The sequence below is a fragment of the Anomaloglossus baeobatrachus genome, chromosome 1 (assembly GCF_048569485.1).
Source record: "Anomaloglossus baeobatrachus isolate aAnoBae1 chromosome 1, aAnoBae1.hap1, whole genome shotgun sequence".
NCBI classification, from domain to species: domain Eukaryota; kingdom Metazoa; phylum Chordata; class Amphibia; order Anura; family Aromobatidae; genus Anomaloglossus; species Anomaloglossus baeobatrachus.
Window position 1 is genome coordinate 846,910,997 of NC_134353.1, and position 23,341 is coordinate 846,934,337.

Sequence of the window (23,341 nt, forward strand, 5' to 3'; positions counted from 1 at the left end):
ATATCGTCTGGTTTCCGGTTACATATTTTATGGAGTTTTTCATTGATATATTCAATTATTGTGTTTTTAAAGCATATTTAATAAATTTATAAGTATTAGGAATTTTTTTCTATTAACCACCTAACCTAAAAGCAGCATACTTTAGGGGCTGAGTCTTGATTGGTTAAGGCCGCTTTACATATTGCAATTTCTCATGCGATCGCACCCGCCCCCATCGTTTGTGCGGCACGGGCAATTTCTTGCCCATGTCGCACAATGCTGTAACCCCCCCGTCACACGTACTTGCCTTCCTAACGACCTCGCTGTGGGCGGCAAACATCCTCTTCCTGAAGGGGGAGGGATGTTCGGTGTCACAGCGACGTCACACAGCGGCCACCCAATAGAAGCGGAGGGGCGGAGATGAGCGGGATGTAAACATCCCGCCCACCTCCTTCCTTCAGCATTGCCGGCGGGACGCAGGTAAGCTGTTGTTCATTGTTCCCGGGGTGTCACACGGAGCGATGTGTGCTGCCCCGAGTACGATGAACAACAGGACGTGCGATTTTTAGAAAATGAGCGACGTGTCAACGATGAACGAGAAGGTGAGTATTTCTGCTCGTTCATAGCTGTCACACGCTACGATATCACTAATGTTGCCAGATGTGCGTCACTTACGACATGACCCCGCCGACATCTCGTTAGATATATCGTAGCGTGTAAAGCCCGCTTTAGTGTAGTTTTGATAAAATCACTGTTTTGTCAGTGCGAGATCACCACTAGAATACTAATAAAGCTGGCGGTAGGTAATCCTTCATATTTCTGAGCTCTGTATAACCCAACCCCCACTACTGATTGGCCTCTTTATAAATGTGTTTATAAATGTGTACACTGTACATAGACAGAAAGCTGCCTATCAGTGGTGTGGGGGGCTATAAAGAACTAAAAATTCAGAGCACTGTAAGATTGGCAGTAGATAAAACATTGATTATATCAAAACGACAGAAAGCAGACCAGTAAGTGACATCTCTGGAATCAGGATCTCTGTCTCTACATTATGCAACTCTCAGATTAGGTAGGAAAAACGAGATTCCCTTTAAATGAGGTTTATTGCTATGTAAATAAAACTTATTTCACGTTACATAACTTTGTAATATGTGCTTCCATTCCTCGCTTTTTTAGAATCCTTGGATAGAAGCATTGCTTGCATGCATGGCATGAGGCTGTGAGGAGGCCTTCTGTAAGCCAAATGCATAGGCAGCAACACAAATCTCTAAACTACCCCACTAGTCAGTGTTTGATTAGAGCGCTCGCTGAATGGGATGAGGAAGAGAAAAACAAATGGAGTATGGAGGCAGACTACATGCCAGGTACACCAGTGGTTAAAAGTAACAGCACTTTTAAAGCTCCACTCGTGAAAGGGCAGACGGTGGGAGACAAAGTTGGAGAAGACTTGCGTGTCTCCCCTAATAGCAGTGGCCTGACTGGGCATACAGAGCAGGCTCTCATCAGCCAGACATTGATGCTTCCAGGGAGGGGGGAAACATGCGGCTCCCAAATCAATCAGGCACGACATTCACCCGCCTGTGGAACCACGTGGGAATTACCATAAGTGACACACGGTATTTCCCCGGCTCAGTGTGACCGGTCACACCAGCGAGGACTCATCCCCGCACACATGCAGGTGCCCGGCAGCCGCACTCACCAGGTCGTTCTTTCCCGGTGCCTTTCGATTCTGCAAACTTCTCCAATAAACTATCGACTGTAATGTTCTCCATGTTATTTATGAAGTCTTCATGTACCTGGAAATAGAGTGAAGAGCCTGTAAGCATAATAATGGTTAGGAAGAATCATCAATAACACACCCTGCAAAAAGCATATTATCTACCAGAGAAAACGCAAAACACACAGTGGGGAGATTTACTAAGCTAAAAGCGGCAGAAATCAGGAGTGGTTGGCATAAAATACCAGGAAAACCTCTTTTCTGACATGCGCTACATTCCTTATGTGTTTTAGACACGTTCTGCGACTTGATCGGCAGAGACGTGACCTCCTGAAGGAGTATGGACTAATGTGACTCAGCGAGCAAAACAACGGAAAAACATGTCTGGCGTATAGAAAGCCAACTACAAAGTGGGGAAACTAAAGGCGACATCGCTATAGATGTCGCTGCTGAGTCACGGTTTTTGTGATGCAACAGCAATGTTGCTAGCGATGTCGCTGTGTGTGACATCCAGCAATAACCTGGCCCCTGCTGTGAGGTCGCCGGTCGTTGCTGAATGTCCTGGACCATTTTTCAGTTGTTACTCTCCCGCTGTGAAGCACAGATCGCTGTGTGTGAAAGCGACAGAGCAACAACTAAATCTGCAGGGAGCCGGCTTCTGCGGACGCTGGTAACCAAGGTACATATCGGGTAACCAAGCAAAGCGCTTTGCTTGGTTACCCGATATTTACCTTGGTTACCAGCGTCCGCAGCTTCTAGAAGCTGGCTCCCTGCTCCCTGCACACGTAGCCAAGGTACACATCGGGTAACTATTAGCAAAGCGCTTTGCTTAGTAACCCGGTATGTACTATGGTTACCAAGCACAGCGTCGTTACACGGGTCGCTGGTGGCTGATCCCTGTGTAGATCTGCCTGTGTGACAGCTCACCAGCGACCATGTAGCGACACTCCAGCGATCCCTGCCAGGCCAGATCGCTGATGGGATCGCTGGAGCGTCGCTAAGTGTGACGGTACCCTAAGGCCTTGATTCATCAAGATAAGGTTTTTCCACATTGGTCTTCATGAAGAGAGGAGGCATGCTGGAGTGAGACGCTCCTGATTCATTAAGACGGGCACGTCTGTACCATCTTTTGAATTACACACTATTGATAAATCTGCTCCACTGTTTCTTACACTCAGACAAAACTCTGAAGGCTGCAGATCAGCAGGCGCTGACCGGTGACAGGTACGGCAGCTACGTAATATTGCTGCTCCCAGATAACCACAGGGAGAGACAGCACTGAGATCAAAGGACTGGAAATTTGTAAGCCAAGAATAGTTTTTGTTTATTTTGCAGCCTTCAGCCACTAATAAAAGGCTTGCCCGCTAGTGAACAAGCTTTTTAAAAGGGGCTCTCACAACGATAATTTTAAAGTTCATCTAAAAAAAAAAAAAAAAATGTTCCTGTGCGGATATATAGGTACACACACACACACACAGATATATATACACACACACTGTATATATATATATATATATATATATATATATATATATATATATATATATATATATATATATATATATATATATATATATATATATATATCACACACACACACACACACACACAGATATTATATATACACACACACACACACATATATACACACACACACACACACACATTATATATACTGTATATACAGTACAGACCAAAAGTTTGGACACACCTTCTCATTCAAAGAGTTTTCTTTATTTTCATGACTCTGGAAATTGTAGATTCACATTGAAGGCATCAAAGATCTTAATGAGCTTCAAGAGGTAGTCACCGGAAATGGTCTTCACTTCACAGGTGTGCCCTGTCAGGTTTAATACGTGGGATTTCTTGCCTTATAAATGGATTTGGAACCATCAGTTGTGTTGTGCAGAAGTCTGGTGGATACACAGCTGATAGTCCTACTGAATAGACTGTTAGAATTTGTATTATGACAAGAAAAAAAGTAGCTAAGTAAAGAAAAACGAGTGGCCATCACTACTTTAAGAAATGAAGGTCAGTAAACTGGGAAAACTTTGAAAGTGTCCCCAAGTGCAGTGGCAAAAAACAAACGCTACAAAGAAACTGGTTCACATGAGAACCGCCCCAGGAAAGGAAGACCAAGAGTCACCTCTGCTGCGGAGGATAAGTTTATGCAAGTTACCAGCCTCAGAAATCGCAGGTTTAACAGCAGCTCAGATTAGAGACCAGGTCAATGCCATACAGAGTTCTAGCAGCAGACACATCTCTAGAACAGCTGTTCAGAGGAGCCTTTGTGCAGCAGGCCTTCATGGTAAAATAGCTGCTAGGAAACCCCTTCTAAGGACAGGCCACAAAAAGAAGAGACTTGTTTGGGCTAAAGAATACAAGGAATGGACATTAAACCAGTGGAAATCTGTGCTTTGGTCTGATGCGTCCAAATTGGAGATCTTTGGATCCAACCACCATGTTTTTGTGCGACGCAGAAAAGGTGAACAGATGGATTCTACATGCCTGGTTCCCACCGTGAAGCATGGAGGAGGAGGTGTGATGGTGTGGGGGTGCTTTGCTGGTGACACTGTTGTGCATTTATTCAAAATTGAAGGCATACAGAACCAGCATGGCTACCACAGCATCTTGCAGCGGCATGATATGCCATCCGGTTTGCGTTTAGTTGGACCATCGATTATTTTTCAACAGGAAAATTACCCCAAACACACCTCCAGGCTGTGTAAGGGCTATTTGACTAAGAAGGAGAGTGATGGGGTGCTACGCTAGATGACCTGGCCTCCACAGTCACCAGAACTGAACCCAATCGAGATGGTTTGGGGTGAGCTGGACCGCAGAGTGAAGGCAAAAGGGCCAACAAGTGCTAAGCATCTCTGGGAACTCCTTCAAGACTGTTGGAAGACCATTTCCGGTGACTATCTCTTGAAGCTCATCAAGAGAATGCCAAGAGTGTGCAAAGCAGTAATCAAAGCAAAAGGTGGCTACTTTGGAGAACCTAGAATATAAGACATATTTTCAGTTTCACACTTTTTTTGTTAAGTATTTCATTCCACATGTGTTAATTCATAGTTTTGATGCCTTCAATGTAAATCTACAATTTCCAGAGTCATGAAAATAAAGAAAACTCTTTGAATAAGAAGGTGTGTCCAAACTTTTGGTCTGTACTATATATATACACATATATATATATACACAGAGTGTGTGTGTGTGTGTGTATGTATATATATATATGTGTGTGTGTGTGTGTGTGTGTGTGTGTGTGTGTATGTATATATATATATGTGTGTGCATATATATATATATGTGTGTGTGTGTGTGTGTGTGTGTGTGTGTGTGTGTGTGTGTGTGTGTGTGTGTGTGTGTGTGTGTGTGTGTGTGTGTGTGTGTGTGTGTGTGTGTGTGTGTGTGTGTGTGTGTGTGCGCGCGCGCGAGAGAGAATGTTTTAAGGCATTTCTATTTTCTGCAAAGTCAAAAGTTTACATACATGAAGATACCCTTGTGTATCTTATCAGTCAAGGCGGAGAAGGCATTTGATCAGGTCGGCTGGTCTTTTCCGCAAAGTGCTCTTAAACAGATAAATTTGGGGCCTGGCATTCGTGGCAAGATCTTAGCATTATATCAGAATCCTTCAGCCAAAATATGTTGCAATGGTACATTTTCTGACCCTTTTGATATCTCAAATGGGACAAGGCAGGGGTGTCCCCGATCCCCATTGTTGTATACAATTGTTATGGAGCATCTGGCGGTCGCGCTACAGAGCAATCCGGAGATCAAAGGCCTACGTGTTAGAGGCGACACACATAAAATAGCACTTTACGCGGATGACCTCCTAATTTACATTAGCGAACCAGAGATCTCTCTTCCCTCTATACTTAAAGAATTTGAATCCTACAGCCATGTAAGTAACTTTAAAGTTAATCTAACAAAGTCAGAAATTCTTAATATAAACTTCCCATCAGAAAGAAAGCTGCGTCTGCAAAACTCCTTTCTGTTCAAATGTACCAAATCCTCATTCAAATATTTATGTACCAATCTTTCCGCGGCTCTAACCCAGCTCTACTCGCACAATCACAAACCGCTACTTGATCGGATTATAGCAGATATTAAAAGTATGACAGAAGTAGCCTCTCTTGGTTTGGGAGGATTAACGCTCTGAAAATGGACATTCTTCCTAAACGTTTAGATCTTTTTCAGGCGGTGCCTATCACCCTCCCCCAAGATTTCTTTATACGACTCGATAAAGCTTGTAATAGCTTTGTGTGGAAGTCAAACAGACCTAGATTGGCCCATAGACACTTAATGAGAACGAAAAAACAAGAAGGCATGGGTTTACCGAACTTTTATCTGTACTATGTGGCATCTATCCTTGCTAGGGTGGTCGACTGGTTTCATGGAGCTGATCAGAGGAGATGGGTCTCTATTGAGTCCTCGATGTCACCCTTGAGCTTGACATCGCTACCTTGGATTCCTAAACATGCACGTCTGTCTGGAGACCATTTTTATTTTTTAACAGACGATTTCTTGCGTATCTGGAACTGCATCCTTTCCAAATTTAAAATATCTGAACTTGGGGGACCAATGACACCTGTCTTTGACAACCCAACATTTCCCCCGGCAATGGGGGTAAGGGAACTCTTGATTTGGCCCTTCCATCATAAAACCAGGCTTCGGCAGACTCTCATGGGTTCACCCTCACTACCATTACTGAACGATCTGAAGGCTCTCTGTCCAAATAAGCCGATACCATGGTTCTCTTATCTCCAGCTTCAATCCTTTCTTGCGACCTTCCAGCCAGGCTCCGTGCTCAACGCTGCATATACTGCGTTTGATTCTTTGTTAATGCAGGACTCTGTACCGGTTCACACTATCTCTCAAATATACTCAATCCTAATCTCACAGCCCATCTTCAAATCACTTTGGTTTGTAAGAGAATGGGAATGGGACTTGAGTGTGTTTTTTTCGGAGGAAGAATGGAGCAGATCTTTCCTGTATGCACATAAGCTACCAACGGCCTGTAAAATCTACGAAAAAAAACTATAAAATTATTTCCAGATGGTACCGGTGTCCTGCAGAGCTGCATAGAATCTACCCAACTGTCTCGGACCAGTGGTGGAGATGTGAGTCGGTCGTGGGCTCATTGCTGCATATCTGGTTGGAGTGTTACGCTATATGCTCACTTTGAAATAAGATTTTTCGGGTCTTCAAACATATCACAGGAGCTGAATGCTGTATTTCCCCTCAAGTCAGTGTTCTATCCACGATACTCAGTTCCCTTAAAGTCGCCAAAAGGGACCTGTTTAGGCACTGCCTCTCAGCGACCAAGTCCATTATTCCCAGACGCTGGCGATCCAGGATGGTCCCTCACCCTTGCGAATTGGACTTCTGAGATGAATTTCTTGTTTCGAATGGAGAGACTATCATCCCATGACTAGAGTAGCTATGAGACTTTTTTTCAAACCTGGCAGGATTGGAGGGTATTTAGGGATTACTCCGATTTCATCACTATGCTGTGCATGTGATGGGTTGTGCTCTGGCCCTTCTTGGGTGCAGTTAGGTGGTTTTGATGGAGACCCACAGCGGGGGAGCCTAGGATCCCTCTTTCCATCAGATGTTCTTTGTCTGTTCCTTCATTAACTCCCTTCCCTTCTCTCTTTACCTTTTTCTTTTCAGCCTTTCTTCATTTTTTCTCTCTCGCTCTTTTTCTTCTAAAAAATATTTGTGTGGATAGTCCAGACACCAGTAAGACAAAAAAACAAGTTTAAGCATTGGATATTGCTCTATGGGCTCCATGATATCTTGGTAGACGAGTTAATGTATTTTTTTTTACTAGTTCCTACAAGAACCCTATTGCATTGATTATTTAGATATAATGCATCTTATGGCGATAGTTTTTTGTCTGTGATTCCTAGCACTTTGTTGTCAATCTTTTGTAACAATAAAGATTTTTGAAAAAAAAAAAGTTTACATACATTAATAGTGCTATGCCTTTAAACAATATGGGACAGCCCATATGATGATGTCATGTCTTTGGAAGCTTCTGATAGGTTTATTGGCAACATCTGAGTTAATTAGACACACCTGTGGATGTATTTTAATGCACACCTAAAACACACTGCTTCTTTGTGTAGCATCATAGGAAAGTCAAAAGAAATCAGCCAAGATCTCTGGAAGAGAATTGTGGACTTGCACAAGTCTGGTTCATCCTTGGTTGCAAATTCCACTTATCTGAAGGTGCCTCGTTCATCTGGACAAACAATTGTAAGTATAAACAAGATGGAAATGCCTAGCCATCATACAGCTAGGTTCTGTGTACCACAGATGAACGTGCTTTCGTCAGACATGTGCATATCAACCCAAGAACAAAAGCAAAAGGCCTTGTGAAGATGCTGGCGGAAGCTGGTAAGATTGTGTCATTATCCACAGCAATACGAGTACTGTATCAACATGGGCTGAAAGGCCACTCTGCCAGGAAGTAGCCACTACTCCAAAAGAAACACAAAAAAGCCACAAATTTACATTTACAAATGACCACAGGGACAAATACTTAATTTTTGGAGACATGTCCTGTGGTCTGACATTACAGTTGGAGGAAAAAGCCTAGAAGCCTAAGAACACCATCTCATCTGTGAAACACAGGGGCAACATCATGTTGTGGGATTGTTTTGCAGCAGGAGGGACAGGTGCACTTCACAAAATAGATGACATTATGTGGATGGATTATGTGGCAATACTCAAGACATCAACCAGGAACTTAAAGGTTGGGTGGAAATGGCTCTTCCAAATGGACAATGACCCAAAGCATATACTACCAAACTGGTTACAAAATGGCTTAAGGATAACAAAGTCAATGTTTGAGAGTGGCCATCACAAAGCTCACAAAGTCTTGATCTCAATGTTATTGAAACTTTATGGGCAAAGCTGAAAGGGGCGGTGCAAGCAAGGCGACCAACAAACATGGCTCAGTTACACCAGCTCTGTCAGGAAGAATGGGCCCAAATTCCTACTATTTACTGTGAGAAACTTGTGGAAGAAGATCCAAAACATTTCATCCAAGTCATACAGTTTAAGGGCAATAACGCCAAATACTAAAGAAATGTATGTGAATTTTTTACTTTGCAGAAAGTAAGCAAAATACCTTAAAGGGGTGGTTCACCCATTTTTTTTAGTTTCTGTATGAGCTCTACTTACCTTTCTAGGCGTCTTCTCCATTGTCTTCTGTTTCCATTTCTGGCACTGAGCGGCGCTATCCTGCACGCTCAGTGCCTGTCACATGACCCCCTGGAGCTGTGGCCGCCGGCATCCTGTGACGTCCCGGCATTTCCGGGCTCTCAAACAAGACGGGTACGTCACAGGATGCCGGCGCCACTCAGATTGAGTGACAGGGCTGTGGGCGGTGACTACCGCACGTCACAGCTCAGCATCGAGGGGAGGATCCGGAGGACGTTTGTGTGGAGCCGGCGTCCTGCAGATGGTGAGAGAGACACGGGGCGCCAGTGTGCAGTACAGGGGGGGGGGGGGTCTTCAGCTGAATCCCCCCCTGCACGTAAGTATGTGATCACACTGTCCACCCGCCCGCTCTGCTGCGATGTCAGGAGAGCGGCCGGTGTCGGGCAGTGTGATCATCTGCTCCTCCCAGCAGCAAGACACTGACAGGCATGTCACCGCTGTGCTCTGCCATCTGTTCTGCTGCATGGGACCAACTGTCTGCACTCTGTCACCTGCACCACAAGTCACAGAGTGGAGACAGTTGGTGACAGAGCACCTCTGCCCCCCCCTTTTCCCCACTCTCTTCTCTCCCCCCACTCTTCTCCCCCTCCCCTCTTCCCCCTCTTCTCTGCCCCCCTCTTATCCCTCTCTCCTCTCCCCTCTCTTTTTCCCTCGCTCTCTTCCCCCCTGCGCTCTCTTTTCCTCCCCCCTGCGCTCTCTTTTCCTCCCCCCTGCGCTCTCTTTTCCTCCCCCCCCTCGCTCTCTTTTCCTCCCCCCCTCGCTTTCTTTTCCTCCCCCCTCGCTCTCTTTTCCTGCCCCCTGCGCTCTCTTTTCCTCCCCCCTGCGCTCTCTTTTCCTCCCCCCGCGCTCTCTTTTCCTCCCCCCGCGCTCTCTTTTCCTCCCCCCTGCGCTCTCTTTTCCTCCCCCCTGCGCTCTCTTTTCCTCCCCCCCTCGCTCTCTCTTCCTCCCCCCTCGCTCTCTCTTCCTCCCCCCTCGCTCTCTCTTCCTCCCCCCTCGCTCTCTTTTCCTCCCCCCTCGCTCTCTTTTCCTCCCCCCTCGCTCTCTTTTCCTCCCCCCTCGCTCTCTTTTCCTCCCCCCTCGCTCTCTTTTCCTCCCCCCTCGCTCTCTTTTCCTCCCCCCTCGCTCTCTTTTCCTCCCCCCTCGCTCTCTTTTCCTCCCCCCTCGCTCTCTTTTCCTCCCCCCCCTCGCTCGCTCTCTTTTCCCTCGCTCTCTCCTGGCATGGTCAGTACAGAAATCTCTCCATCGTGGAGGGGTGAGAGGGAGTAATAAACATGGAGTCCCTACTGTGTCTGTGTATTTATTTCTAATAAAGTATTTTTCTCTGTGTGGTCTTTTTTTTTTTAAACCCTTTATTGGAGATTCTTAATGGCCAGGTCAACCTTGGCCTGACATTTAGAATCTCGGGCTTTATACCAGCGGGTAAAACATAGCTGGTATTAACCCCTTATTACCCAGCGTGCCACCTGCCACCAGGGCCACTGGAAGAGTTGGATACAGCGCCAGAAGATGGCGCTTCTATAAAAGCGCCATTTTCTGGGGCGGCTGTGGACTGCAATTCGCAGCGGGGGGCCCAGAAAGTTTGGGCACCCTTCACTGCGGATTCCAATCCCCAGCTGCCTAGTTGTACCTGGCTGGACTCAAAAATTCGGCGAAGCCCATGTCATTTTTTTTTTTAATTATTTCATGAAATTCATGAAATAAAAAAAAAAAAAAGGGGCTTCTCTATATTTTTGGTTCCCAGCCGGGTACAACTAGGCAGCTGGGGGTTGGGGGCAGCCCGTAGCTGCCTGCTGTACCTGGCTAGCATACAAAAATATGGCGAAGCCCACGTCATTTTCTTAAAAACGTTTTCAGGGAAAAACCTTTATAAAAAAAAAAAAAAAATGCTTCCCTGCATTTCTATTGCCAGTGAAAGTAACACCAAGCAGCGGGGGCTAGCAGCCAGTAGCTGCTTGGGTTACCCTTAGCAACAGAAAATGCAGCGGGAGCCCACAAACAATGTGATTTTTTTTTTTTTATTTTTAATGAATTTTTTTTTAAAAAAAACGGCATGGGCTTCGCCCATCGAGCACCAGAGCATTTTACTGCTCAATTCATCCCAAGTAATCAGATGACTCCAGTGTCGGCCGATTACTTGTTCTGTGTCCCCCTGCATCCATCGCAGCGTGTACGGGCTGTGAGATCAGCGGAGTGGAGACAGTGACATGCTCTGCTCTGACACATAGTGTGCTGCATGTCACTATCTTTCTCCACTCTGGCACTTGTAGTGCAGGTGACCGGATGCTACATGTCACTAACTGTCTCCATTATGGGACTTGTTGTGCAGGTGAGAGTGTATACAGTTGGTACTATGCAGCAAAAATCACAGTGTGGGGCAGTTAGTGACATGTATCATCCGGTCACCTGCACAACAAGTCCCAGAGTGGAGACAGTGACATGCTCTGCTCTGACACATAGTGTGCTGCATGTCACTATCTTTCACCACTCTGGGACTTGTTGTGCAGGTGACCGGATGATACATGTCACTAACTGCCCCACTCTGAGACTTGTTCAGGTGAGAGTGTATACAGTTGGAACAATGCAGCAGAAATCACAGAGTGGGGCAGTTAGTGACATGTATCATCCGGTCACCTGCACAACAAGTCCCAGAGTGGATACAGTGACATGCAGCACACTGTGTCAGAGCAGAGCATGTCACCAACTTGCTCTGCTCTGTCACCTGCGGTGCTGCATGTCACGTTTTTGCCGCGATTTGGTGCCTTTTTTGCTGCGTTTTTGCTCACTGCGTTTTTAATCAGTGCACAATGCCATTAAAGATTGTTGATGAAAAAAATAAAAAAGGTCTGATGTCATTTCCTTATTCAAAATGTTTATTGTATGCAGGAGAGCAGACAGCAGCTGCAGAACTACAAGGCTCAGCATCCTCCATCCAGGACTGTATGCAGTTTTTTACCCAAAAAGAAAAAAAAAATGACGTGGGCTTCGCCATATTTTTGTATACAGCAGGCAGGTACGGGCTGCCCCCAACCCCCAGCTGCCTAGTTGTACCCGGCTGGGAACCAAAAATATAGAGAAGCCCTTTTTTTTTTTTAATTATTTCATGAATTTCATGAAATAATTTAAAAAAAAAATGACGTGAGCTTCGCCTAATTTTGGTGTCCAGCCGGGTACAACTAGGCAGCTGGGGATTGGAATCCACAGTGAAGGGTGCCCAAGCTTTCTGGGCACCCCCACTGCGAATTGCAGTCCGCAGCCACCCCAGAAAATGGCGCTTTCATAGAAGCGCCACCTTCTGGCGCTGTATCCAACTCTTCCAGCTGCCCTGATGCCGGGTGGCTAGCCGGGTAATAATGGAGTTAGGGCTAGCTGTATATTATCAGAAAAGAAAACAAGATTTATCAGAAAAAAAAAAATCAGTTTTGGTAACTGGACAACTTCTTTAAGGCTGCTTTCACACATCAGTTTTTTGCAGTGCGGCTCAATCCGGCTCAAAAATCTATGCAACGGATGTGGCGAAAAAAACGGATCCGTTGCATACGTTTTTCCATGTGACCCGTCCGTTTTTTTGACTGATGCTTTACTTCAAAAAAAGAATTGCTTTCAATCCTGTGCTACCTGCATTCCTCCCCGGCCCAGGAGCTGTGTCATGATCAGACCATGTCCCTGTACGGTCAAGACACAGCCATTACACAGTACATAAGATTATCTCGGCACATGAACATTTTTTTTAATCACCAATCCAATTGTGGAAATTATTATTATTCCAATATCTATTTATTAAAATGAACGTTGTTTCTGTGAAAATCCCTTTAAGTCCATTACTGAACATACCTGGCCTATCTGGATGTGGACCTCGCTCACAGAATGGGAAAAGCAGCCGATGATCTCCTTCACCCGAACAAGATGTGCCTCCTCTATGTCCTGGAATTTCTACAAAAAGTAAATCACCAAAAATAAGTAAATCTGACCAGCACCAGAGCGCCCTACGCAGGATTACAATGGCTGCACATTACCACATTTATCTTAGTTGTGCTGTCTCCTATAAATGGTAAATTTCCTCCCTAACCTGACAGGACGGCTGTTGATAAAGACACAAACATAAATGACAATCATTATTCATGGGACCATTCGATGCAAGCACAGTTTATTGCAGTGCTGGAAATGTGGAGCCTCAGCTGAGAGTTATGCCCCTTTCACATTGCGCTTTTACTTACGTTCAGTGGTTCAGTCAGTGCATCAGTCTGAACCGCCCCTCCCCCACTCCACAAAGCGTGTTTTGGACGCATGCGCCGACAGGGCCATTGACTATAATGGAGCAGACTATGTTAGCGTTGCTCTGTCTTGCACAGATACGTTTTCTGCAGGCGGACACCCTGACGTAGTAGACTATGTTCGGGAGTCCGCCTGCAGAAAACGTATATGCCCAGACATAATGCAAGACAGAGCACAGGCTACCGGAGTCTGCTCCATTATAGTCAATGGCCCTGTCGGCGCATGCGTCTGAAACACGTTCTGTGGAGTGGGGGAGGGGCTGGTCGGACAGATGCCCCGACGGGACCACTGAACGTAAGTAAAAACGCAGTGTGAAAGCAGCCTTTATACGACAGCTGATTATTTACATGACCAGGTATGATGCTTCAAATCGGATTTAAAAGGGTTAATTAAGACTTTCAAACAGCCAGCAATGAGCTTTTATCCGGTGGTCATTAGGGGCTCTAGTTTACAGGCACTGTATTTATATGGTTTAACAGAACAGCCTATGTAATAGTGTCCCCTTCTCCCAGAGGTGATGCATGGTTGGAATTGGAGGACCCTCTGATCCCAGCTTATTTAACCCTCTCATTAATGCTTCAAGAGTGACTGTGGCCTGAACAAAGGGGACATCCCCCTGAGATGGAGCCATCAGGACCCTGGTGTACGACCGGTCCTAGCTTGTGGTCAGTACAACATTTAGTGTGCCCCATCAGCCAGCGTCCTAGTGACCCATAATATATTACTATGTAGATAGAAGGAAGCTGAAAACAGATGTAAAACATTTTCTTGAACAATTTTTGACTCCCCCCCACCTCCCCCCCCCCCAACAAAACACAAAGAGCCCAAAAACAGTCATAAAATGCAGCCACACACAGCCATTTCTGGAGAAAAAAAACCCCAAATATTATTGCTCAAATGTGCATGCAGAAAATGTACTGTCATGCATGCGTTAAATGCTACAAGCGTAATGTAAATCCCAAATGAGGTATATTTGTATAGCAGGTGCAGGTTAGAAGGGAAAGTCCTACAATGTGCGCAAAAAAGATACACAAAACGCCTGCCAATGGCAGATTTCCTCACGGAGCCTCCTGCGATATGTTAAAGTACTTTACACAAAATAGAACATTTTGAGTGTTTACTCAATATGGAAAATATGGATGTTATCCACTAGGTGGCAGCACTTCCCACAGAATTCACAGTACAGTGGGGAAAATGATTCAAATGGTCTCTTCAGGGAGGAAGGAGACGAACTCTAGCGCCACCTACCGAAAGTAGCAATCCTAAAAGTCAAAAGTGGCCCTATAATGAACCTTTTCATATGACTTAGGATATATGCCAGATCAGAACCTCAATTTGCAGACACTGTTTCAGGGTGATTGCCCCTCGTCAGTGCAAAGTATGAGATATAATATGGCTATATGAGAAGCTATAGTGGGGTATAAGGGGAGAACTTTTTTCCTTGTGGAGACTGACAAACCAATCTGACTGCCAGTGATGAGGAGTATTATAGCTGTAATGCTCCTCTGGGATATATTCAAATGGTTTCTTCAGTGAGGAAGGAAACAAACTCTAGATGAGACACATACAAGCTGTAGCTTTACAAATTTCTATAAAACCAACCCAATATGCTACATATAATAGATAAATATCATAAGCCCACAGAGGTGATGATAAATAATGGGGGACAACCACTGGGGTCTGCTGCGGATCACTGAATTTCTATGGCCAGAATCAGGGCTCATGCAGATGACTTAATGTTCGGTCCGAGTGTGATCCAAGAGAACATCAGAGCGCACTTTGACTAATGCAGAATGCACAATTTGCCTCTGGGAATCAGATAGCACTCGGCCTTTAAGGTCTATGAGCTTTCACGGGAAGAGACAGAATTTTTTTTTTATTCTTCACATCCAAGAAAAAAAGGATCCCATTCAGATCAGAGTTTGATTAGCACAATCTGACCATTTTCCTCAGTTGGAGAGAATACAGTCGTGCCTTACGAGCATAATTTCCTTATAGTCTATGGAAATAGTACAAAGCAATTAATGTGCAGGTGTTTAAAGGAAAACGGTCACCAGGTTTTTGCCACCTAATCTGAACGCAGCATAATATAGAGACAGAGATCCTGATTCCAGCAATGTGTCACTTACTGGGCTGCATAATGTAGTTTTAACCTCATAACGACGGCCGTACGACTTAAAGCGGCGGCAAAACAGGGTACTTATTCTGTTCCACCGCTTTAAAGCGGCGGCCCGAAAAAGCCCTGTAGCGCCCCCCAGCGACCGAAAATCTCGGGGGTTTCAGCTACCGGGGGTAGCTGAGACCCCCCAGATTATGAATCGGGGTGTTTTTTTTGGACCCCGACCATGTGATCGCCGGTATACACCGTATACCGACGAACACATGAAAAAAAAAGAAATGGCCGGTAAAACTGATTTCTTTTTCATCTGACATGATCAAACATGTCAGATGAGAAAGAAATCTAAACCCCTAGTGCCCCCAAAGCCCCCGGTACCGGAGAGTCCCCCCACCCCCACCCCTACCCCCACCGGACATCCAAAATGGCGCCGAAGCGCACAGAAAACTGCAGCCGCCGCCGGCTCTGCAGTCATTTCCCTCCGATCTGAAATGATCAAACATTTCAGATCGGAGGGAAATGTCCTCCCCCTGACCCCTCCTCCGGTACACCGGAGATCTCTGGTCCCCGGAGCCCCCTCCGGTCTCCAGAGCCGCCTCCCCCCTCCGTAGCGTGGAAGATGGCGGCGCCGCGCGGCCGCATTCATTCTGCTCTTTCTGCCGCATGTGACACGTCACATGCGACAGAAAGGTGCCCCCAAGTCCCCAGGTCCCGCTAGGTCACCCCCCGTCACCCCCCCAGCCCCCGGTCATACGTTACCTGTCTGGTGATCCGTCCCGCGATCACGCCGCCTCCTTCTTCAATGCTGGCGGCGCATGCGCAGACAGCGGCTGTCAGCTGGATCCCTGGGACGCTGACGTCGCTGCTGCACAGGCTCTCCACTGTGGACCGGGGGAGAGTGAGTGCAGTAATCAGCAGTCTCTCCATGTGAGGAGTGTGGTCCTCACATGGAGAGACTGCTGTTCCAGAAAATGGGGGGGTACGTTCTGTGAGCGTGCCCCTCATATTCTGGAATGAGGTTACTGCAGGTCACTCTGCCCTAAGTTGGACCGGGGCAGTGTGAGTGCAGTAATTCTCAGATTACTGCACCCACACTGCTCATGGAGAGCTTGCTCTTCCAGAAAATGGGGGATACGTTCCCTGAACGTGCCCCCCATATTCTAGAAGATCCAGAGTCGGCGTGGGACGTCCAAAATGGATTACAGCGACCGGAATTTCTTTATTTTCAATAAATTGGTAAAAGAGGAATGTTTCGGGGAGTGTTTTTTCAAATAAATTTTTTTTTTGTCTTTATTTTTTTCTATTACTTACTGGGTTAGTGATGTCGGGTATCTGTTCAGATGCCGTGACATCACTAACCCCAGGGCTTGATGCCAGGTGACATTACAGCTGGTATCAACCCCATATATTACCCCGTCTGCCACCGCACCAGGGCGCGGGATGAGCTGGGGCGAAGCGCCAGGATTGGCGCATCTAATGGATGCGCCACTTCTGGGGCGGCTGCGGACTGCTATTTTTAGGCTGGGAAGAGTCCAATAACCATGGCTCTTCCCCCCCTGAGAATACCAGACCCCAGCTGTCCGCTTCACCTTGGCTGGTGATCTAATTTGGGGGGGACCCCACGTTTTTTTTTTTTTAAAAAAAACGCCTGGGGAGCCCTCCAAATTGATCACCAGACAAGGTGAAGCTGTCAGCTGTGGTTTGCAGGCTACAGCTGTCTGCTTTACCCTAGCTGGCTATCAAAAATAGGGGGGACCCCACGTCGTTTATTTTAATTAATTTTTTTGGGGGCTAAATACAAGGCTAGGCACCCTTTAGTGCCACATGAAAGGCACTAAAGGGCGCCAGCTTAGAATATGCAGGGGGTGGGACGTTCTATGTTTGACATGTATCCATTCATCCATTGTAGCATTTTAGGCTGTGCGCCCATAATCGGGATTTGCAGCGTTTTGGGCGCAGAGTGTGTCCATAGTGTGTCCCTGTGTCCATAGCGCTGCATTGTGCAGTAGAAGCACAGTGGAAGGATTTTTAGAAATCCCTTGCCCAATGTGCTTCTTTTCTCCGCAGCATAAACCGACCTGTGGCGCAGCTTCCCGAGCCTCAGCATGTCAATTTATGCTGCGGCGACAAGAGTGTTCTCTGCAGGTAGCATAGAGCTCCACAGCGGCCTGAACCCAAATCGTGGGCATGGGCAGCTGCGTTCTCCCGTGGACAACACTCACATCTCTGCAGGAGGCTGACACTGTGTACTAGACGCCGTGTCGCTGGATCATGGCCACATAGCCTAAAAGTGAGACATTTGTTGCTACAGCAACATTTTTGTGAAGTACCTGTGGATTCAAAATGCTTACTATACTCCTGAATAAAATCCAGTTTCCAAAATGGGGTCACTTGTGGGGGGTTTCTAATGTATAGGTACCCAAGGGGCCCTGCAAATGTGACATGGTGCCCGCAATTTATTTCAACTTTTCCAGAATTCAAATGGTGCTCCTTCCATTCCAAGCCCTCCCATTTATCCAAACAGAGGTTTTTGGCCACATGTGGGGTATCCCTGTGCTCATAAGACAATGGATAACAACCTGTGGGGTCCACGTTTTGTTGTTGCCTCTTGAAAAAGTGAGAAATTTGATGCTGAAGCAACATTTTTGTGAAAAAAATGAAAATTTTCAATATGGCAACCTAAGCTTATCAAATTCTGTGAAGTATTCGTGGATTCAAACTGCTCACTATACACCTAGATAAAAGCCTTGAGGTGTCTTGTTTCCAGAATGGAGTCACTTGTGGGGGACCGCCACTGTTTAGGCACCTCAGGGGCTCTCCAAATGCAACCTGGCGTCCGCTATTGATTCCAGCCAATTTTGCAGTCAAATGGCACTCCTTCCCTTCCGAGCCCTGCTGTGCGCCCAAACAGTTGATTTCCACCACATATAAGGTATCGCCAAACTCAGGAGAAATTGCACAATAAATGTTATGCTGAATTTTTTCCTTTTACTCTTGTAAAAAAAAAAGCTACCTGGTTGAAATAACAATTTTGTGGTAAAATTTTATTTTTTTTTTTTCATGGCTCAACGTTATAAAATTCTGTGAAGCACCTGGGGGTTCAGGGTACTCACCAAACATCTAGATAAATTCCTTGAGGGGCCTAGTTTCCAAAATGGGGTCACTTGTGCGGGGTTTCTGCTGTTTAGGTACCTTAGGGGACCTCCAAATGTGACATGGTGCCCGCAATCTTTTTCAGCCAAATTTCCTTTCCAAAATTCAAATATTGCTCCTTTCGTTCCAAGCCCTCCCATTTGTCCAAACAAAGGTTTCAGACCACATGTGAGGTATCACCGCGCTCATAAAAAAGTGGTTAAACTTTGAGGTCAAATTTTTGGAATTACCTCTTGAAAAAGTGAGAAAATTGATGCTAAAGCAACATTTTTGAGAAAATTATTAAAATTTTCAATATGACAACGTAACGTTAACAAAATCTGTGAAGTACCTGTGGATCCAAAATGCTCACTATACCCCTAGATAGAAGCCTTGAGGGGTCTAGTTTCTAAAATGGTGTCACTTGTGAGGGGTTTCTTCTGTTTAGGTACCTTAGCGGACCTGTAAATGCAACATGGTGCCCGCAATCTATTTCAGCCAAATTTGCTTTCCAAAATTCAAATATTGCTCCTTCTGTTCCGAGCCCTCCCATTTGTCCAAACAGAGGTTTCTGACCACATATGGGGTATCGGCGCACTCATAATAAAGTGGGGAACAAGTTTTGGGGTCCATTTTGTTGTGCTATTTCTTCTAAAAGTGAATAAATTTGGGTTAGAGCAACATTTTTAGGTAAAATTTAATTTTTGCTTTTTTTCATTCCACATTGCTTTTGTTCATGTGAAGCACCTGAAGGGTTAATAAACTTCTTGAATGTGGTTTTGAGTACTTTGGGGGGTGCAGTTTTTAGAATGGTGTCACTTTTGGGTATTTTCTGTCATCTAGGCCTATTGAAGTCACTTCAAATGTGATGTGGTCCCTAAAAAAATGGTTTTGTAAATTTTGATGTAAAAATGAGAAATCGCTGATAAACTTTGAACCCCTCTAACTTCCTAACAAAAAAAAATTTTGTTTCCAAAATTGTGCTGATGTAAAGTAGACATGTGGGAAATGTTATTTATTAACTATTTTGTGTCACAGAAATCTCTGGTTTAACGATATAAAAATTCAAAAGTTGAAAATTGCTAAATTTTCAAAATTTTTGCCAATATTCATTTTTTTTCATAAATAAACGCAAAAATTATTGTCCTAAATTTGGTACTAACATGAAGTCCAATATGTGACGAAAAAACAATCTCAGAATCACCGGGATCCGTTGAAGCGTTCCAGAGTTATAACCTCATGAAGTGACACTGGTCAGAATTGCAAAATTTGGTCTGGTCATTAAGGTGAAAATTAGCTCCGTCACTAAAGGGTTAATAAAGTCAATGTTTAATCAGCAGTAGATTATCATTAGAGGACTACCTGGTGTGCTGCCAGGTAGTCCAGCATATTCATAAGCTCTATATAACTGCTAGATCTGCAGCAGAGAAAACTAATTTTATCAAAATGACAGCACACAGCTCAGCAAGTGACACATCACTGGAATCCAGGTCTCTGTCTCTACATTATGTTGCTCTCAGATGGGGGAGTTCACACACAGCTAAGTTCACACATTGCGTTTTTTTGACGCTACATTTTGGTGCGTTTTTTGCTGCGTTTTTGCTCACTGCGTTTTTTTATCAGTGAACAATGGCATTAAAGATTGTTGAGGAAAAAAAAAAAAAGGTCTGATTTCATTTCCTTCTTTAATATGTTCTTCATTCTCCACTAGTGTATGCAGGAGAGCAGACAGCTGCAGAACTAGAAGGCTCAGCATGCTCCATCCAGGACTGTATGCTGGAGGGAGAGTCAGGGGGAGCAGACCTACAAGGCTCAGCATCCTCCATCCAATAGTATTAAAGGGATTTCACCAGCACAAAACTCCAGGCACTTTGTTCTTTAAAATAAAAACTTCTTTATTTTCTTGTCATTAAAAAGTCCATGCTATGGTGGTCAAGCCCATGTCAGAGAGGACGCGTTTCGAACATCCAGTTCTTATTCAGTCTCTAAACCATCTAGTCACAGAACTGTTTAAAAAGGGCTGAACCCAAACATGTGATCAAATGCAAGGAGAGAGCAAGACAATTACAAAAACATTAACCCCTTAAGGTGGATCACTCCATATAATGCCATAACACTTATATACATACATAGTATTTAAGCAAGATTAATATGCAAACATCAATTCATTTCTTTTATTTAGACCTTTAGGAGATCTTGTGCCCATTAAAAACATCCATTTTATTTCTCTCTGAAAAAGGATATCTTTCAAATTTCCACCCCTTCTAGGTAGTTTGATTTTTTCAATGGCATTAACTTTCATGCCTTTCAAATCACCTGCATGTGCGTCGCGAAAATGTTGAGACACTCCTGATAATTTTCTTGTGGTGGCATTATTAACATCATAAATGTGTTCAGATATCCTCTTTCTGAGAGAACGACAAGTGCTGCCTATATATTGTAACTGACAAATAGTACACGATATTAAATAAACCACATGGTCTGAACCGCAGTTTATGAGTGACATTATTTTATAAGTTTTTTTTATCAGTAAATGAAGAAAAATCCTTCACATTTAACATATAACCGCATAGTCCACACGATCTGTGGCCACATTTAAAAGAGCCTGCGCTGGGTAACCAATTGCCGGTATTTTTTTCTTTTTTAGTGGAACCGCACCTATTCATGTGATCACTAGGTGATAACATGGATCCCAATGTAATGTTCCTTTTTGAAACAAATTTAACTCCATTTTTTAAGATTTGATATAATGTGTCATCTGTAGATAAAATGGGTAAATATTTTTTGATAATTTTTATTACATCATAATAGTTCTTACTGTATGTTGTTGAAAAAACAACTGACAATTCTTTCTGGGGACTATCTTTGATTTTATTCATGTCCAAATATTGTGACCTACTCACTTTAGTTGCCTTGGTTTTGGCTTTCTGGAGATTTTTCATTTTATAACCTCTTGCCAAAAACCTTTTTTCAATAGTGCTGCATTCCACCTCAAAACCATTTTGGGTGTTGCAACACCTCTGCAGATATAAAAAAATCCTTGGAAAAAATTCTAGAGGAAGGCTTACATTTGGGTTTAATGGATGAAAAATTGAGAGATTATCTTAATCCCTCTTATTGTTTAACACCACTATTGCATGCCTTACCCAAGTCACATAAAAACCAATTTCCCCCAAAAATGAGACCAATTGTCTCAGGTATTGATTCTTAGGCTATGTGCGCACGTTGCGTACTAGCCCTGCAGATATTTCTGCAGCGATCTGAAGAGCACATGTGCGCTTTAGATCGCTGCAGAAATGTCCGTAGTGAGCGCCGATTCCATGCGCTCTGCCTGCAGCTCCTGCCATAGACAGAGCAGGAGCTGCCGGCAAAGCGCAGGAAAGAAGTGACATGTCACTTCTTTTTGCGCAGCGCTTCGGCAGTAGCCGAAGCGCTGCGCTCTTAGACGCCACGTGCGCACGGCCCCTGCACAATCTCCATAGATTGTGCAGGGGACGCAGGACGCATGCAGTTACGCTGCGCTACAAAGCGCAGCGTAACTGCATGTTTTTACGCAACGTGCGCACATAGCATTACACTGAACATCTAGCAGAGTGGTTGGATAACCACCTCCAATTTCTTCCCAAAATGTCTCCTGGCTATGTCCTAGATAGCAAACATGTGTTGAATATTATCTCTCAGATGAAATGGCAGGATAATTACAGTTGGTTAACTTGTGATGTGCAATCACTTTATACATCCATCCCACATTCTCTTGCCATTTTAGCTTTGAGAGATTTGCTCAAAAAATATTCTGACTACTCACTTGAACTACAAGATTATTTGGTGGATGTGACTGAATTTTTACTTAAGAACAACTATTTTACCTTTTTAAATAAAGGATATATTCAGTTACAGGGATGTTCAATGGGCGCACGGTTTTCCCCCTCTCTAGCAGGCATATTCATGTTTTGGTGGGAAGAACAATATATTTTTAATCAGTGCAATCCTTTTTTCTCGGACATAGCATTATATCTGAGATTTATAGATGATGTACTTATTGTATGGCAAAATCCAAACAAAAAAATTGAGGATTTTATATTTTACATCAATAATAATGCCCACAATCTTTTTTTCACTTTTTTTCATGATATATCAAAAATTAATTTTTTGGATATACAATTTCATGGGAAGAGTGACAATGGAGAAATTAATTGCAGTCTTTACAGAAAACCTATATCAGGCAACTCGCTACTACATGCGGGAAGCTGCCATCCAAAGCATGTTATAGATAACATCCCTACAGGTGAATATGTCCGTGCTAGGAGGTGTTGCAACACCCAAAATGGTTTTGAGGTGGAATGCAACATTATTGAAAAAAGGTTTTTGGCAAGAGGGTATAAAATGACAAATCTCCAGAAAGCCAAAACCAAGGCAACTAAAGTGAGTAGGTCACAATATTTGGACATGAATAAAATCAAAGATAGTCCCCAGAAAGAATCGTCAGTAGTTTTTTCAACAACATACAGTAAGAACTATTATGATGTAATAAAAATTATCAAAAAATATTTACCCATTTTATCTACAGATGACACATTATATCAAATCTTAAAAAATGGAGTTAAATTTGTTTCAAAAAGGAACATTATGATCACATGAATAGGTGCGGTTCCACTAAAAAAGAAAAAAATACCGGCAATTGGTTACCCAGCACAGGCTCTTTTAAATGTGGCCACAGATCGTGTGGACTATGCGGTTATATGTTAAATGTGAAGGATTTTTCTTCATTTACTGATAAAAAAAACTTATAAAATAATGTCACTCATAAACTGCGGTTCAGACCATGTGGTTTATTTAATATCGTGTACTATTTGTCAGTTACAATATATAGGCAGCACTTGTCGTTCTCTCAG

The 23,341-nt window shown here is 44.1% G+C and overlaps 1 protein-coding gene across 2 annotated transcripts in view; it reads right to left on the reverse strand.

Annotated features, from left to right (window-relative positions):
* Positions 1-23,341, reverse strand: part of FCHO2 (FCH and mu domain containing endocytic adaptor 2) — a 235,623-nt gene that overhangs the window by 96,477 nt on the left and 115,805 nt on the right. For both annotated transcript variants that reach the window (XM_075325194.1, XM_075325187.1), the window contains exons 7-8: positions 12,761-12,859; positions 1,682-1,778 (exon numbers count right to left, since the gene is read on the reverse strand). In XM_075325194.1, coding sequence (XP_075181309.1) covers positions 1,682-1,778; positions 12,761-12,859 — 196 coding nt within the window. The remainder of the gene's footprint in view (positions 1-1,681; positions 1,779-12,760; positions 12,860-23,341) is intronic.